We start from the raw sequence: 18,495 nt of genomic DNA, 5'->3' as shown, positions 1-18,495 counted from the left end.
TTGATATTGCAGCCTCTCTCATCGTTTTCCAGTTTCATTTTCCAAGGCTGGCTGAATGCAGATTCATTTTGAGCTGAATTATAGATATCAATTTGATCAGTTTCACTGAGAAATGTACCTTATACCTGACACAAGCATACAGAAGTAATAGACATATTGTCTGAAAGGAACTGCACAATCAAAATCAGAATACATAACTAATACTGTATTCTTATTCCCCTTTTCTGGAGATTACAATAAAACACCCCCTTGATTTTTTGTCATATTATTTCATTATAAAGCAGAACATTTGAATGGCCTTGTGCAGATTTCACCAAGACTGTATCTGACAAATACTTGGTCCTTAATACATCACCAACAATGGGTTTTAGAAAGACAAAAAGCCACATGTATAAGAATATTCTACTTATAGGTGATGACTGCCCTCTAATGGCAGAAAATGATTTATTTTCCTTCCTTAGTAACTTCAAGTTAATATAATTACAAAAGTAAACAATGCATTCCCAAAGAAAATCTTTTGAATAAGGTAAAGAAAGTAACTCCAAGCCCATCAGTTTTGATTCAGCCCTCTCTCCCTCCAAGTCATGAACAGTTAAAGACTCTTTTAGCAGTCATGCAGACCCAGTTTTGAGTCCTCTCAAAGGTGTCACTCTTTTTGTGTCAGTTATTTATCTTCTATTGAATCTTCGTTTCTTCTTTTTATAAGCAGATTTTCAGTTACAATTTTGCTGGTATTTGTGTGGATTAAACGAGATAACATCTATGAAATAATCTACCATATAACAGATGCTCAATGAATGTGAGTCACCTTTCCTTTTCAAAAAGGAAAATAAAGTTTGAATTAAAGTAAGTTTTTTCCCCCCAGATAAGTCTTCAAGAAAAAGCTGAACTCCCAAAATAAAGACTGAAAAATACATTAGAAAAGGAATAAAATTAAATTCTTATGATACCCCCTTGACTTGCATTGTTGACAAGGATGACAGGGTCAACAATGCTAGTTGTACCAAAATGGCTAACTCACAGTTGGTTCCAGAAAGAGCAGTGACCTATAAAAAGGAGCTTTCCTTGTTCTACTAGCCAAAGTCAAACCATCCCATGCGTACTCACCCGATCCACTGTGAACTGCCTCTTTTAGAATTTTCAGTTCACTGTTGAACTCAGCAATGAGGGAGCTCTTACACAGAGGGCGTGGAATGAAACGCCGCTCTAGCTGGTCAGCGATGTGTTGTCGGGCAGAAAGCTCTTCATGGTTCTCTGCTGGTTGGGCCAGAAGCTGAAAGGAAGGCATAGATTTTCTGGTCCTCAGTTTTCCCCTCTGTAAAATGGGCTAAAAATTGTATTGATTTCATATTTGGTGATGAGGATTAAATAAAGTAATGCATATGAGGTTCTTAGAACAGTGCTTAGGAAGTGCTTAATCAATCCACTGCTTTGAATCATGGCCTCCAGATATCAGAAATCAGGCATGAAAAGAATAAAAAGAGTAGATGAACACTGAGGGTCTCAGAGGAAAAGCATGCTTGAACTATCTCATTTTTTTTACATATTTATTTAAAATTGGGTCTCAATTGTTCTACCAAAGACAAGTGATCATTCTTCAGATCATTCTATTGGATCAATCTTTATTTTTCCTGGGGAGGGGGTAAGAGGGGACAGGGCAACGTTTTAAGATGTTAACTAAACTCTTACTGTAAAGGTATTCCCCAGAGGGATACTTGTCTGGGCTGATTTCTCATCAAGCATGATCTTAACAAGTCCTCCTGACTAGCAATAGCATCTCCCCTAAGACTGCTGCTGTCGTTTTGCCTTAAATCTGGAGAACAGCATGTCCATGGGGCTTGTTACCTCCCAGAGGAGAAGCACATAGCGCACCTTGCACTGGATGAAAGGGCGCAGGAGCACGAAGATGGGGATACGGGTCCGCACGATGAAGTCCAGGAAGTCCCACAGGGCCAGGCCTCCGACCTTCCGCAGGGCCATCTCCTTCACCTGGAGGCTCAGCCAGTACCACTGGCTTCCGAGCTGCCTCTCAAAGCAGACGAGGATCACCTTCAGTGCTTCACACCAGGAAAAGAGAACGCTGAGTCTGCACACTTGTGCCTCAGAGGAACCCTGCCCACATCCAGCTGCCTGCATCCTTAGCCCTCTTACGCATCAGACAATTTTCAAATTTCTAAACTTTCTCCATGTTTCCAAAATCTTCAATGTACTCCTGAGTGAGTGTTCTGACATAAAGCTAGATATTTGTATAGTAAACATGTTTTGATTCTGATTAAGAGAACACATATATCTTCATTAAGTGCATTTAACTACTATTTTGGAAAATGTACACTGAAGAAATTTATAGAACTGAAAGGCAAATGTGTTATAAACATGATACATAGCTAATATTTTGCTTTCTCAAAGTTTTGTCATAGCGGTTTTATGGTAATACCAGCATATCACTCACATCTGAAGATAGAATAGTTTCCTTTTTTCCCTTTCAGCTTAGAAATAATATATCCTTGTCATTAGAAGTAAAATCAATCCATGCAGAAATGCATAAAGTTACAAAAAAGAGTCCTTCCCCTTCCTGACCCCACTCTAAACTGCTCCCCGGAGTAAACAATAAATGTGTTTGAGTAGATTCTTCCAGAAGACAAAACTATCCTTCCTCCCTCTCCTCTCCGAGTAATCTTGTCTATGACTAAACCCTATGGGATTTCTTTTACAATATCTCTTTTCTCCCAGATTCTGGCAGCTTTGTTACAATCTACATTTTAAAATATAGTTTTAGGAAGCAGATTTCTCAGCATGTCAAGATAAACCAGAATACTGTAATGACATCAAAGATTATGGGGCTTCCTCTGCCACCCCAGCTCTCATCTGAGGGTCTCCCATGGGGCAGTCAAGGTAACTTGGGCATTGACCATTATGTATTAAGGCCCATCTCAGCATCCAGAAGACACATAGAAATCCAACTCCTTAAAGCCCTTCTATCACCATTACCTTCTATTTTGGGCATTTGTAGGAGGAAAACTAGGGCTGTGGTAAGATTCTTCCTTCCCCATCTATTCACCTCTATTCCTCTCCCTTGATGTTGCAAGCACATGAACAAAAAGTAGCATTCCTCTAACCCTATCCTGATCCTGGTAACACTTCTACTGTTGTGTGCCTGTTGGTCTTCTTTGGATTTCTGCCTTCCTGCTTTCTACCTTCACCGGCATCAGCCCAAAACAAGCAGAATGGCAAAGGGTTCAGGGATTCTGGTGGTGGATGGATTCGATTTGAAATTTGGTCCTGCCACCAAACAGTGTGACTTTAGGTAAGTTACTTAACCTTTCTGTGCCTTCATCATCGTCACATCCGACTCTTGCAACACCATGGACAGTGGCCTGCCAGGCTCTTCTGTCCATGGGATTCTCCAGGCAAGAATACTGGAGTGGGTTGCCATTTCCTTCTCCAAGGGATCTTCCCGGGCCTTAGCCTCTTACTAAAGTGTGAACATTTATTTCTTTGAGCTGTTGTGAGGATTCCAGAGTGATGAAAATGTAAAGTATAGAAAACAGTGCCTGCTAAGTGCTCAAAATAAAGGTAAAACTAAATTTAAAAGAGAAGTCCAGTAGCCTGGCCAAGTAACCAAAGAATCTGCCTTCATTAAAAAGGCAGAAAATGGAAAAAACAAACAACCCAATCAAAAAATGGGTAGAAGATCTAAACAGACATTTCTCCAAAGACATACGAATGACCAAAAGGCACATGAAACGATGTTCAACATTGCTAACTATCAGAGAAATGCAGATCAAAACTACAATGGGGTATTACCTGACACCAGTCAGAATGGCCATCATCAAAAAGTTTACAAATAATAAACGCTGGAGAGAGTGTGGAGAAAAGGAACCCTCCTATATTGTCGGTAGGAATGTAAACTGGTACAGCCACTATGGAGAACAGTATGGAGGCTCTTTTTTAAAAAAAAAAAACAATAATAGAGCTACCGAATGATCCTACAATCCCACTCCTGGGCAAATATCCAGAGAAAGCCACAATTAGGAAAGATACATGCACCCCAGTATTCATTGCAGCGCCATTTATAATAGCCAAGACATGGAAGCAACATAAATGTCAATCAACCAGTGAATGGATAAAGGAGATGTGGTATCTTTATACAATGGAATATTACTTTGCCATAAAAAAGAATGAAATAATGCCATTTGCAGCAATGTGGATGGACCTAGAGATGATCATTTAAATCAAGTCAGACAGAGAAAGACAAATATCATATAGTATCACTTTTATGTGAATCTAAAAAATGATACAAATGAACTTATATACAAAACAGAAATAGACCCACAGACATAGAAAACAAATCTATGGTTACCAAAGGGAAAGAGGGAGAAGCATAAATAAGGAGTTTGGGATTAACATATACACACTACTATATATAAAATAGATAACCTACAAGGAAGTACTGTATAACACAGAGAACTCAACTAGATATTTCATAATAACCTATAAGGGAAAAGAATATGAAAGAAAATAGATCTCTATATATACAGAACTGAATTAGTTTGCTGTACACCTGAAACTAATATAACATTGTAAATCAAGTATAGTTCAATTAAGATAAAAGGCAGAAAGTGGACAGAACTGAAGATAGTTACTTGTTAAGTGTTTTTTTCCTATCCTTGTGTTCCATGTTAAGGCTTCTTTCTCCAACATCCTCTGCACAAACCCAAACTTCATGCAGGTCTCTGTTCTAGAGTCTGGATTTTATCTGAAAACTACATTCTCCTGCCTCTGGCAATGAAGTGCCATGCGTGGGCAGGCCCTGTGCACATATCGCCTTGGCTTTTTTTTTTTTTTTTTTCATTTTCATTGTCGATCATATCATTTTCAAATACACCCTTTATGATGGAGCCCAAACACCCCTACCCACTGCCCCACAACCTCCGACATACTCCAAACTCCAACGACCTGTTGTTACCATTCTGTCTGCTTTGGTGAACTGAAAAATGCCAGGCAAGATGTTTTCAGCTTCCTCCTTTGAGCTTTTCTGTGGCTAGTGCTCCTTGGTCTCAGTGCTGTGGCAGGGGTAGCCTTTCCTCCCTGGCTTAGTCAATTCTAGTCAAAGAGGAGCTTCCAGTATCAATGGGAATATCATTCAAGTCATGGCAGTGGGAAGAGGTAACAGGAAAGCAGAAGTAGAGACTGATGCTTTGTACTTGTTGAAGTGGTTTCTTCAAAGACTTTCTCAATACAGGTCTTTTAAAATACTTTTTGAGTCAAGGAAGAACATGGCTAAGTAATATGTATATACATATACACATATATACATATTTTGTTGTTCAGCTGCTCAATTCTGTCTGACTCTTTGCGACCCCATGGACTGTAGCATACAAGGCTTCCCTGTCCTTCACCATCTCCCAGAGTTTGCTCAAACTCATGTCTGTTGAGTCAGTGATGCCATCCAACCATCCCATCCTCTGTCTCCCCCTTCTCTTCCTGCCCTCAATTTTTCCCAGTTTCAGGGTGTTTTCCAATGAGTCAGGTGGCCAAAGTATTGGAGCTTCAGCTTCAGCATCAGTCCTTCCAATGTGTACGTACACACATATATGTGTTTGTGTATATATCTCTATCTATACCTATATCTATTTTCTATTTTTATTTCTCTATTTATTGAGAGAGAAAGAAGTACCCACCTAAGTACGCTGCTTGGCTGGTGGACTCTGCCAGCCCTTCCTTGCGTAGGTCTTTGCTTGCATCCCCCGGGGTGGAGCAGTGAGCAGGGGAGCTCTCCAACATAAAATTCTTGCTCCTGGATGTGCTGATGATCCGTGGAGGAAGGAGCACATTAATGACCGTCTGCAGTAGCAGCTGCACCTCGGGCTGTTCCAGCCATGGGCTGTCTGAAGGGCAGAGTTTGGAAGGAGGAAGTGGGAATAAAAGCAAGTCACAAGGCAAACTTTCCACATTAGACACTGAAAAATTCAACTCTCTTTCCAATTCCAAACTAGAACATCCTAGAAATTCAAGTGTCTTCCCCACCAAGTACAGCTTCTCCTATGGACAGAAGTAGAGCTCCTGGTATTGGGTGTTTCCTCCGCAGTCAGCATCAAAGGGTCCCTGTTCTTAGCCAAATCTCCTGCTTACCATTTCAATCTCCTTTCTTTTTTTTTCTGTTCAAATACTCATAACACACTGCCTTTACATTTGAGATAAACTTTTCCTAAAAGAAAAAAATCCCCCCAAAAGAAAGAGTAATGAAAACATATTGAAATTTAATGACAATGGCAGGATTTATGCTAAACCTAGTGTCAATAGGTTATCAAGTCCATTTATCTGTCAATTCATATCATACTGTACTTCAGGTAGTCCCATTTTCATAATTGAAACAATGCTGTTTTGATTTTTGCTATTCTGAAATGATGTTAAATAGCATATGTCTTCTAAGAAGTGGAGCACAGAAACTCTTGACCAAGGGCAGCTAAATTGAATAGAAAGAAAACTGTATATCCTAAGATATATGTTAAAATTATTCAGATCGAGTTTAATGATGGTCTCCATGGGAAAAGGAAGATAAAACAGCCTGATACTTAAGAAAACACAGTAACAATAATAAATTTCTTTTAGTTAAATTAATCAGACCTTTGCTTCCAGATCCTACTGTGAGCACAAATGGGATGAGCAGATTTAAAAGCATCCCCTCCCTTCGCTCTTGATTGGTGAATGGGGAGATCACATGACTTAAAGGGAAATCTTCTTTTAAAGCCTGTGCAGCAATAATAGAAAAAAAGATTAATTGACCCCCTCACCCATTCAGTCTGTTTGTTCTTACACAGCATGGTGGAGACAGAGACTCCCTGCTGGCTGCACCTGCAAACTAGGAGTTCAGTTGTCATCTGTGCAGCATACAAGATTCACCCAAAATTGATGCTTTACCATTTGCTTGATATAATTGAGAACTATATACCTAAAAAACAGTAACATTTTGAATATCAAATGAAAAATTTTAATACCTATCATTTAGTACAAAAAATCCCCTTCAGTTACCCCCTTCGGTTTCTCCATGTGTCTATCCACCAATAAATATTTTAGTGACCAAAGAAAAAGAAGAAAAGGAGAACTTGCCGCCTGCTCCATTTGGGAATTATTTAAAAGTCATCTGACCCCTGTATGAGACCTTCTTCCAGCGAGAAAGCAAGAGACAATATAGAAAGAAATAATGATCTCTGTATACAAGTTGTTAAAATGTATCACTTTAGGGATGTCTCTGTATCCTTTCTGCATAGTAACCACAGCACTTGCTTAATCTCTTTTCCATAATCTACCCATTAGCTGGATGATGGACCATCAAACTTGGTTTGTCAGATAAGGAACGGGTCGGTTATCCACTTGCAGCAATTGTATACTTTCCATTGGTCTCAGAGTTTTCTGGTGATTTACTATTCTTTAAAATAGGTGACAAACAAATAAGCAGGGAAATTGGGATTCTACACATTTTGTGGGGGGAGGCTTGGGAATGATTATTTTAATTTTAGGAATTAAAAGAAGTGAGAGAAAAATGATAAAAACACCCATAATATTTAACCCACAATCATTAAAGAAAAGTAAGATATTCAAAGTCTAGTAATAACATTTGAAATTTTTTTTCTTGCAGTTCTTTCTGCAAATAATTTAAAACCAGACTTTGAATATTACTCTTTTAATTAACAATTGTGAGCTGATTATCTGTGGACCATTTTTTCCCTAAAGTTTTGGCACATGTTTTAAATGATGGAAGTGGTTCCTGAGGTTGTGGCAGGACTGCAATGACTCTGCTATTTTTGAGATCTCAAGAAGAATTACAGAAGCACAACTTTAGGATCAAGCTCAGGGCTGAAGCTCCAAACCTGCAAAAGTTTGGAGATGTTTACACTTCTGTTTCACAGATTTTGCCCAGCCTTCGCAGAAAAATAAAAGAGAACACCATGATCTGGTGCCTCAACCAGCAACGTAATGAGCGTGACAAACAGGTAAGGCAGTCACACCTGTATCTGCAATGCTACAAGCCGGACAACAGCTGTGCTGAAGGGCAGAGGTGGTGAGAGATAAGGGCTGAGATGAAGAAGGGGTAATCCATCAGCAACACTGGAGGGTCCTACCACTCCCATCACCTGAAATACAAACAGAGCACATGACCAGCCTTGACGATTGCAATTTCATGCAACGGTAGGAAGGGAGTCAGTCAATTATAATAATAATTTGAAGGTTGGACATGTTACTTTCAATCTGTTCGTGCTGCCTTCTTTTGAAGGCATGTAATATCTGGAGTCAGATCAAATGATTGCACCAGATTTAGCCAAGGTTTTGTAGAATGCTGTTTATACTAACTATGTAAATAATGAGAGATGAATCAAAAGTTAGTCTAATCAGGAGACTGGACATACTTACTTGTGGACTCAAAGGAATGAAGTTAACATTCTTTGATGGAGTAAATACTGACAACAATGATGATGGCAAGAGCTCTATTTGCACTAGGCATTCCAGCTACAGATTTATTGCTTAACTAGCTAAGCAGCAGATTCTATTCATGAAATGCTCTACCATGGTTTCCACATTGTACAAAACCTTGCCAAGATCAGACTCTAGATATTACATAAATGATAAAAGAAGTTTTTTTTTCTCTTCACATAAATCCTAGACTGGCCAACTCATAGTGTCATTTTGCACTTAAAAAAAAAATCCTCTTTGCCCTTTAAACTCCCCCACCCAAAACTACCTCAACTTCTAGCCAATTGCACAGTCTCCCACCACCCCACTCTCCAACTGGCAGCCCTCAACTCTCAGCGCAACTTGAAGAGGTCAATCGTCAAAGTAGCACGTGGGAAGCAGCACACGAAAATCCCATCTGTGTAGGGATCTCCCCACGCGCCACCTTGAAATGTACCTCACTATTTTCAGTGTCACCTGAGCCATCTGTTTTCATGGGTGGGTATGTAGGTAGGTAGGTTGACCTGTAAGTCTTCAGCTCAGAGAAGTCAATAGCAGAGTTAAATTTTGTAAAGTTTCATAACATCGCCACTCGGCTACTCACCAGATTGACACAGACATTGATCAGTGACCTAAGGTGAGGCAGGAAGGATATGATTGGCTGCCTCTGAAGTGTCAAACAAACCCCTTCAATCAAATTGCTGGCAGGCTCCCACTCAACCTGTCGCCTGGAATACAATATAGGAGCCATTAGCAGTGTGGCTCCCTTCTGGAGACTGCCTGAAACAAGCGAATGAGACAGTGATTCTGATGCCATCTAAGACAGGATGGGTGTCCGAGACAAAAAAGTGCTTCACAAGGGATGAAGTTTACCCATATTGTTCCAAAAGTACAGAGCACAGTGGGAAAGGAAGAGGATACTGAAAACGCAGCAGAGGCACTCCTGCCCCACTCAACTAATGAGACAAAATCTATTGAAGGAAAAACAGAGATGATGAATGAGTGGCCTTTCAAGTTTCCTGGTTTTAGCTTTGAGAAAGGGTATGGGATTACCATTATAGGAAACCCACTGTAGGAGTCATTCCTCAAAACAGAAGTAATCTGACTATAGGCTGTGTTTTTATAATGCTTTTTTAAAAAATCAGATTACAGTTGATTTCATAAGCTTTTATACCAGACTATAACTAATTAGACTTATGTGACTTCACTCCAGGAAAACAGTCTATTTTAAAAGTGTTCTTTCTTGACCTTCTAAAAAATGATGCTTTGGGACTACTTTCTGTGGTAGTAAATATGGTTGGTATACATAGATCAATTAGATGAACATGAGATTTTCTGAAATAAAAGACAATCTGGTCTGTAATTGTCTCAGGACCAAAGAATCATTTCTATGGTCCCCCCAAATAAACAGGTTGGGCTTTACTGAGATCAATGCTATTTCCAAATATTATCCTGGAAATACTTTCTAAGCTTACATTGCCTACCAGATTGAAATCACTGTAATGATAAAACAGGAATGTTCATACATGGGGATATGTTGACATCCCTGTTGTACAAGTAACCCACAGGTCAGGTTCAGTCAACATTTCTCTTTTTGAACTGAGATCACCTGAAGAAATTTAATCCAAGGCAACCCCAAATTCACACATTGCACCCCAAGAAAATTGCCTATTATTACCCAAGTCTACACATTAATCCAAAAGTCTACTTTTCGGAAGCTGCTATTTTTCATAACAGATTTAATTATATGACAAATGAGGTAGCCTATGGAGGTGTTAACATCTTTAGATGAAAAGTTATTTCTATACATCTTTGTAAGATGTATAAAACTTTGGTCATTTGCCAGTAGGGACAAGTGTTTTATTAGAACTATTAAAGAAAATAGGAGTCCTTTAAGGATAGGCATTTCTATGCTACTAAAATAACCTTGAAATCATGTATAGGCATCCGTCATCATGGTAGAAAATACTATAGGATCAAACTGTCAAACATTTATTAGAATAAAATGTTTCAATTTCTTTTTAATAAATTCAACAGCTTCAGATGGCTGCATAAATGAAGAACACAGGATAAAACCTGGAAAAGTTCTGGCACATTGAGCAATAAGTGCTACAAATTCTTGGGCAAGAGTTGCATTGATTTGGGTTTAGTTTAATAAGACAGAAAATGGTCTCACTGAAACTTCAAATTTCCAATCTACTGGGTTTATTAGCATTTCTTAATTGATTTGTTTGCCCACTGTAGCTATAGATTTCCAGACTGGGTTCAGATCTCCAGGTAGATGGGTTCAGAGACATCTGCTCATAGAGAGGCTACCAAATGATACTTCAGGCCCCAGAATGGAGATCAAGTGATAACAACATTGATATAGTACCACCTGAATTAGGTATTTGTTATCAACCCTGAGATCTCTTTAGGGGGTGCTTTACTGATTATCGTAAAGCTTGCATTTCCCTAAAGTGATACCTAAAATACTATGTTAAACATGTATTTTTTGAACATCAAGTTAATTTTTCTTCTGTCCTTAGTTGTTTAATTTATAAGGCATATCCTGCCTTATTTGAAAAGGAATTGAAGGATACACATTGAACTTTTTAAGTGTGTCAGATAAGGAACATGATAGCTAAGAAATAAATAGATTTTCAAGATAGATGTATACTTTTGAAGAATATGTTATTTCCTCAGAAATACAGACCCGGCTACTTATGCATTCATATCCTGATTAGCTCTGCACATATAACCAACAGAACACTTTTGAGCCATTCCTTCAACTCTGGATTGATCCACCACCTTAAAAACTGACAGACTTGAAATCTGAGGCTTGCAATACCTGCAGTTGATTAGGAGGCCTCCTCACCTCAAAGTAGGCATCTTATGAATTTTGTTGAACATCCTATCCAGTCTCTTTAAAATGAGGATAAGGGCCGGCCTCACTGCCTCAGCGCTCCAGTCGGTGATGGGGAGCATTTCCATGATGTAGCGACGAAGCCCACGGCTCTCCATGGTCTGGGTGTCGTACGGTGCCAGCTTCAGGAGGGAGTGTGCGATTTCTGCCAACCTAAAATATTTTGTTTTGCACTTAAAGAATAAGCTTAGAATGCCACCAACCATGGGAATTTTCCTCACACAGCATCATGCTAATCACCCTCCTTCCAATACACTGACTCCTTGAGCTACGAACATTCTAGCACATTTTCTTATACTATGTGAATAAACATTAAAAAAAAAATCTGGGCAAAATTAGACCTATATATGTCTCTGAAGCCTTTCCTATTTGTCAGTTACCCCTCTTCTACTCTTTTTTGGACATTCAGTAATTTATTTGTGGGAGAATTTAGCTTTTTGTCCTGTAGCATTTCCCACATACTGGATTTTCCTGACCGAGTCTCCATGGTGTCATTTAATTGATCCTACTTCTCTTGTATTTAATTCAATTGTTATCCAGGAGCTAGATCAGATTAGATCTTGACTTCCTGGTATGTGTCCTTCACAAGCAATGTGTACTTTCATCAGGAGGCACGTGATTCCTAGCTGTCACTCGATAATGTCAGCGGGCACCAGTGATCACTACACAGATTCATTAACTCATCAGAAGTAGTACAATGGTAGTACTGTATCATTCTTTTATTCATATATTAACTATAACATGTTAACAAGAAGCTTCCTTTTTAAAAATTTATTTAATTGGAGGATAACTTTAACAATACTGTGATGGGTTTTTGCCATACATCAATATGAATCAGCCATGGCTACACATGTCTCCCCCTCATCTTGAACCCCCTCTCCCACCTCCCTCTCCATCCTATCCCTCTGGGTTGTCCCAGAGCACCAGCTTTGGGTATTCCTGCTTCAGGCATCAAACTTGCACTGGTCATCTATCTTACATATGATTACTCCAAGAGAGACAGGACAAATGCTTAAAAGATCTATAGTTTAACAACGCCCTAGGTGATTCTGATAGGCACTCTGGTATAGGAATCAGAGCTAAGCCCTTGCCTTCAAAACATGGAGTGCTCCACAATTGTATCCATTTGACTAGTGCCAGGGATGGAGGATTTATCACTGTTCCACAAGGCAGCTCATTCCATCTTTGGAGGTCCATACTGTGAAAAGCTCTCCTCATATTAGATTCCCAAATTCTCTCAAATTTTTCCTATGAGACCTCATCTGGAAGCATGAGTTCAGTCTAACCATACATCCCTGGCAACACTATCATTCCCACTCATCCTCCCTCCAGACTGAATGTATACATTGTCCTTCTGGGAATTATGTGTGAGTGTGAGTGTTTTAAAGAAATTATCTTAAACAGCCTTCACATTCTTTTGTTTATCTCCTTCTCACAGATGCACCATGCAGAAAATAATTCTTTGCTTTCCAGGTTGTTTGACAGACAGGTAAGGGTATATCAATATACATGCATTTCCTTTCCCTTATTATTTTGTGTATTTTGTTTGCTCGGTCATGTCCAGCTCTTTGTGACCCCATGAGCTGTAGCCCGCCAGGATCCTATGTCCATGGGGATTTCCCAGGTAAGAATACTGGAGCGAGTTGCCCTTCCCTTCTCCAGGGGGTCATCCTGACCCAGGGTTTGAACCCAGGCCTCCCGCATTGGCAGCTAGGTTCTTGACCATCTGAGCCACCCGGGAAGCATTATTTTGTATGCAAACTTAAGAAATGGAAGAGAAAATACTGGTCAATTCCAAACTTGAACACAATGCTTAGAGTTGAATTTGAGTCATTTAATGGATTATTTACTGAATTTCCCTCATCCCTGTTCAGTTTAGTTCCTCAGTCATGTCCAGCTGTTTGCAACCCCATGGACTGCAGCACACCAGGCTTCCCTGTCAATCACCAACTCCCGGAGCTTACTCAAACTCACGTCCATAGAGTCGGTGATGCCATCCAACCATCTCATCCTCTGTTGTACCCTTCTCCTCCTGCCTTTAATCTTTCCCAACATCAGAGTCTTTTCTAAGGAGTCAGTTCTTCAAATCAGGTAGCTAAAGTATTGGAGTTTCAGCTTCAGCATCAGCCCTTTCAATGAATATTCAGGACTAATTTCCTTTAGGATTGACTGGTTGGATCTCCTTGCAGTCCAGGGGATTCTCAAGAGTCTTTTCCAACACCACAGTTCAAAAGCATCAATTCTTCGGCACTCAGCTTCCTTTATGGTCCAACTCTCACACCCATACGTGACTACTGGTAAAACCATAGCTTTGACTAGACGGACCTTTGTTGGCAAACTAATGTCTCTGCTTTTGAATATGCTATCTAGGTTGGTCATAACTTTCCTTCCAAGGAGTAAGTGTCTTTTAATTTCATGGCTGTAGTCACCATCTGTAGTGATTTTGGAGCCCCCCCCAAAAATGCTCATCCCTGGGCATGTTACAACATGAATATGTTTCAGCATAAAACAAAAATTTCCTTTAATACAGGCTTTGCTGTACTATTGCATGAATAACCTTGAGAACCTAAGATAGAGAAGGAGGGGGAGAAACGGAAAGTTGGAGAAAGGGGGCAGGGGAGGGGAGGAAGTAGAGTGAGAGAGAGGGAAAATGCATTTGCAGAGCTTACTGCTCTCTGTTCCACTGCTTAAGTAGCTTTGGTTTGGGAAAATGAGGCAATAACTTCTCTTGGGGTAGAAACTATCCAATCAAGAATCTTTTTCTTGAGAGCCTTGTAATCAATCATATATTCTGCAAATGCAGGGGTACAGATCATCTCAACACTCCTCTTGACTCTGATTCAAATCAAGTACTTCTTGCAAATATATCCTCTTTTATATCATCCCATTTCTTTTTTCCTTTAAATCAACCCTCTCTCCTTGGTTGATACTATCCATTCTTACGAGCTTATGTACTACCTATATGTCCTCAATTCCAGAACGTATATATTGAGCTCTGACTTACACATATATCCAAATGTATACTTTATTTATAAAAGAAGACCTTCATTATATCCTTTGCTTGGTGTAAGGTCAAAGCATATGGAACTGTCACTACTTAGTAAACTCTGGCCGGAGAACAAGGAAGGTCTATTTTTATTGAAAGTTTGTTATGCGAAATTGCATGAATAGAGAGCATATTCCCTGCTAGTAAAACTTTTGCTCACATTTCTCTAGATTCAGGCCATGAAATAATGGTGCCCTAGAAAGCAATGTCACCCCACTCCAGTACTCTTGCCTGGAAAATCCCATGGACAGAGGAGCTTGGTGGGCTGCAGTCCATGGGGTCGCTAAGAGTCGGACACGACTGAGCGACTTCACTTTTACTTTTCACTTTCCTGCATTGAAGAAGGAAATGGCAGCCCGCTCCAGTGTTCTTGCTTGGAGAATCCCAGGGACAGGGGAGCCTGGTGGGCTTCCGTCTATGGGGTCGCACAGAGTCAGACACGACTGAAGCGACTTAGCAGCAGAATGACCTTATGCTGGCTCCATACAGTTGACTCTTGTTGAACTGCATTAAGACATTATGCAACTTTCAGCACTGACAGGCATCCAGTCCCAGGAAAATGGTCCTTTATCTACCATGGGATGTTGTTGAGGATGGTGTCTGTCACACTACTCTTTCCTTTTAACATACATCAACCAAGAGATACTTCTTGTTCTTCATATTTGAAAAGGTGATGTTTTACCAAGAAATTGGTTGTTTTTATCTTATTGAAACTATGATTTTACGATTGGCCCTGTCTCCCTATTGATAGCACAAAGTCAAATTTATAGCTCATGAGTAGCATCTAATATGATAAAATCATAGATTTCCCATGTTAAAAAAATTATTTCCCTGCTAATTTTTCACATTGCTCTGACTCTCTACTTTGTAAATTGTATTCTCTTGCATCATACAATTTTCTAAGTTGCCTCAAGTACTTGGTACAATAATAAACTAAACACTCACATGTGATAGACAGTATTTGCAATACAGCATTCTATATTCTTACGTGTGTCTCAGTATTGGACTGTAATCCTGTTAAGACAAGGGGTTTATTTTACATCCCAGTGTCTAGGATAGTGTTTGGATCTTTCTTATTAGCATTGGTATCTATTGATCCCTAGGTCTGTGCCAGGCATGGAGCTAAGAGTTTGCCCTTCTAGAGCTGATTTAATCTTTAACAGGGTTTGACCTCTAGAGGGAGCTCCAGGCCTCTCTGACTTATGAGTTCCTCTCCTTCCAAATGCCTTAAGGAATGCAGATACAGACCCTCAAGTCACAGGACAGTTACTAATTCATTGTTATAACTCTCTCTCCAACTTGGTCTCTCTCCTCTCTTTCTTCATTCACTCTCCTATCTTTTAGGAATCTTTTCCCACAAAATGTCTGTTGGTAGTAGCGTGTCTCTGACTCTGGAAATGTGACGTGGGATAACTTAGGACAGCTAGCCATGATCACTTCATGGCACATAGATGGGGAAAAAGTAGAAACAGTGACAGATTTTATTTTCTTGGGCTCCACAATCACTGTGGACGGTGACTGTAGCCACAATAGTAAAAGACGCTTACTCCTTGGAACAAAAGCTATGACAAAGCTAGACAGCATATTAGAAAGCAGAGATATCACTTTGCTAACAAAGGTCCATATAGTCAAAGCTATGGTTTTTCCAGCAGTCATATATGGATATGAGAGTCGGACCATTAAGAAAGCTGAGTGCCAAAGAATTTATGACTTCGAACTGTGGTGCTGAAGAAGACTCTTGAGAGTCCCTTGGACAGCAAGGAGATCAAACCAGTCAATCCTAAAGGAAATCAACCCTGGTTATTCACTGGAAGGACTGTTGCTGAAACCCCAATACTTTGGCCACCTAATGAGAAGAGCTGACTTATTGGAAAAGACCCTGATGCTAGGAAAGATTGAAGGCAGGAGGAGAAAAGGATGATGGAGGATGAGAGATGGCTCACTGACTCAAAGGACATGAGTTTGAGCAAACTCTGGGAGATAGTGAAGGACAGGGAAGACTGGGTGCTACAGCCCATGGGGTCACAAGAGTTGGAAACGACTTAGTGACTGAACAACAAGCCATGATCAGTAGGAAAGGAGCAGAGAGAGCGTGACTGAAGCCCTGAGTTACTATGGCAACAGGAGCTTAACACCTCAAACTTTCCTCCCCTTTCCCAGTGTTGGAGCTGAAATTCTCAGTGTAAAATAAGCTCTTCCCATCACAGCACAGTGGGGAGTGTGAACACATGTGATGCTATGGAGTTCTGGGTGTGCGCCAACAACTCAGAGAGTGTGAAATCTGTCTGGAGGAGAAAGAGCCTGTGTTCTTCTTACATTTCTCATTTTCCCTCACTTAGTACTTTCTAAACTTTTCAAGGGATAATTTTAGGGGGAAAAATGAGGCAATAATCAGGAAATTGGTGTGTTTTGCCAAATTGCAATGTTATTTCTGAAAGGCTAGAACCTAAGCCTACCTTTAGCTTTATAGATCTACTGAACTCTTCAAGGGAATATTCAGTTACCCATGGAATTCTCCTTTCCAGGAATTGTTATAATCCTTTACAAACTGTTATAAATCAAAATAGAAGATCCCCTGGAATCATGTGCCTTTAAACAACCTGAAAATACAGACACAGGCTTTATAGTCTGAGTAACAAGTAAAATGACATTTCCCTAGGAAGAAGGAAATATGAGTGCACAGAGATGTAATTCTGGAGTCTCTCTCTGATACTCCAGGAGTACAAATTTTTATATGATGACTGGCCTCAAGTAGTGCAGAATTTTTACCAGGATATTTTTGAAATACTGGAAGGCTATCATGCACAATGTGTATAAAAGGAATCTCAGACTGAACCAAAGTGTGATTCTAAGTTAAAACTGCTTCTTCCCTGTAGGCCAGTCACTGAGTCCTCAGATATTGTAGGAGCAGAGCAAGTCCTGGAGCAGAAAGCAGCTGTGCACTTTTCATGCAATATAAGAGACAGAAGACACTGGATTCTTATGAAAAATTAGAATTGGGGCAGTAAAGAGTACTTGGAAGAACGTTACTTCCATAAGAACTCAGGTGACACAAGTTCCTTTCATTCTCTTATTGAGGAGCAAATATTGACTGGGGCTTTTCTGACTTTAAGAATATCTCCCCCTGTCCATCCCAAGATCCTTTTCCATGGATTTGACATCCATTTTCCCAGAGGGCTCCATCTGTCATGTATCCAAACCACAGGAGACCAATCAATTTCAACCAGTTACAAGTTTTGACCCTGCCCCATCTCAATCACCCTGCACACTGCCCCCCACCCCTCACCTGCCCTGGCTGTGTGCACACTCAGGGGAGAGAAAGGGAGGATGGTACCTCATGTGAGACTTCACATCCAGCAGCTCCAAGGCAGTGACCCGCGGCTCGCCAGCCAGGTTTTGCAAGATCTTCAGCCTGGGCCCGCAGTGCTTGTAGAACTCTGTGCAGATGTTCAGCAGAGACTCCCGAGGCCGCCTGAACTCCTCCCGAGCGATCCGTTCATCCAGTTCCTCCCTGGGAAGGCCCTGCCCTTCCTCCAGTAAGTGCAGGTTTTCTCTGGGGAAATTATAAAATTATTATTAAAAATTATGGCAATAAAAATTATTAACTGGGGGTCTGGAAAGGTGTGTGTGGTGGGCAGCTGTGAAAGAAGGGTATCATGTAGAAGAAAAACATGATGTGGTCCCCAAACATTTTGGCACCAGGATCCGGTTTCATGGAAGGCAATTTTTCCACAGTCAGGGTGGGAAGGGAAAGGTTTGGGTATGATTCGGGCACACTGCATTTATTGTGTACTTTATTTCTATTATTATTACATCAGCTTCACCTCAGATCATCAGGCATTAGATCCCAGAGGTTGGGGACTCCTGCCTTTATATTATATCCAAGGTAATGAAGCAGCAGGGCAGGGCCAAGGAGAAACTCATTGGAAAAATAAATAAAGTCCATCATTCTAGAAGAGACTATCACCCCAAACTGTAGTGACTTTACCTTAGTCACTTCCTGAGGATTTATGCAGAATTAGGATGTCACACAAGAATGAAATGAAACCTGATGGAACCACAACCCACCTTACAAGGCAAATCATCACAAGAA

The 18,495-nt window shown here is 40.2% G+C and overlaps 1 protein-coding gene across 1 annotated transcript in view; it reads right to left on the bottom strand.

The window, feature by feature from the left end:
• The window catches only part of UNC80 (unc-80 homolog, NALCN channel complex subunit), a 209,402-nt gene that overhangs the window by 17,520 nt on the left and 173,387 nt on the right, over positions 1-18,495 (bottom strand). Inside the window, exons 51-58 of the mRNA XM_052662586.1 lie at positions 17,737-17,955; positions 11,309-11,509; positions 9,056-9,179; positions 8,010-8,135; positions 6,628-6,751; positions 5,682-5,888; positions 1,873-2,057; positions 1,108-1,273 (exon numbers count right to left, since the gene is read on the bottom strand). Coding sequence (XP_052518546.1) covers positions 1,108-1,273; positions 1,873-2,057; positions 5,682-5,888; positions 6,628-6,751; positions 8,010-8,135; positions 9,056-9,179; positions 11,309-11,509; positions 17,737-17,955 — 1,352 coding nt within the window. The remainder of the gene's footprint in view (positions 1-1,107; positions 1,274-1,872; positions 2,058-5,681; positions 5,889-6,627; positions 6,752-8,009; positions 8,136-9,055; positions 9,180-11,308; positions 11,510-17,736; positions 17,956-18,495) is intronic.

The sequence above is a fragment of the Budorcas taxicolor genome, chromosome 2 (assembly GCF_023091745.1).
Source record: "Budorcas taxicolor isolate Tak-1 chromosome 2, Takin1.1, whole genome shotgun sequence".
Classification (NCBI taxonomy): domain Eukaryota; kingdom Metazoa; phylum Chordata; class Mammalia; order Artiodactyla; family Bovidae; genus Budorcas; species Budorcas taxicolor.
Note: the sequence above shows the minus strand (reverse complement) of the source record. Positions and strands in the feature narration are given on the sequence as shown.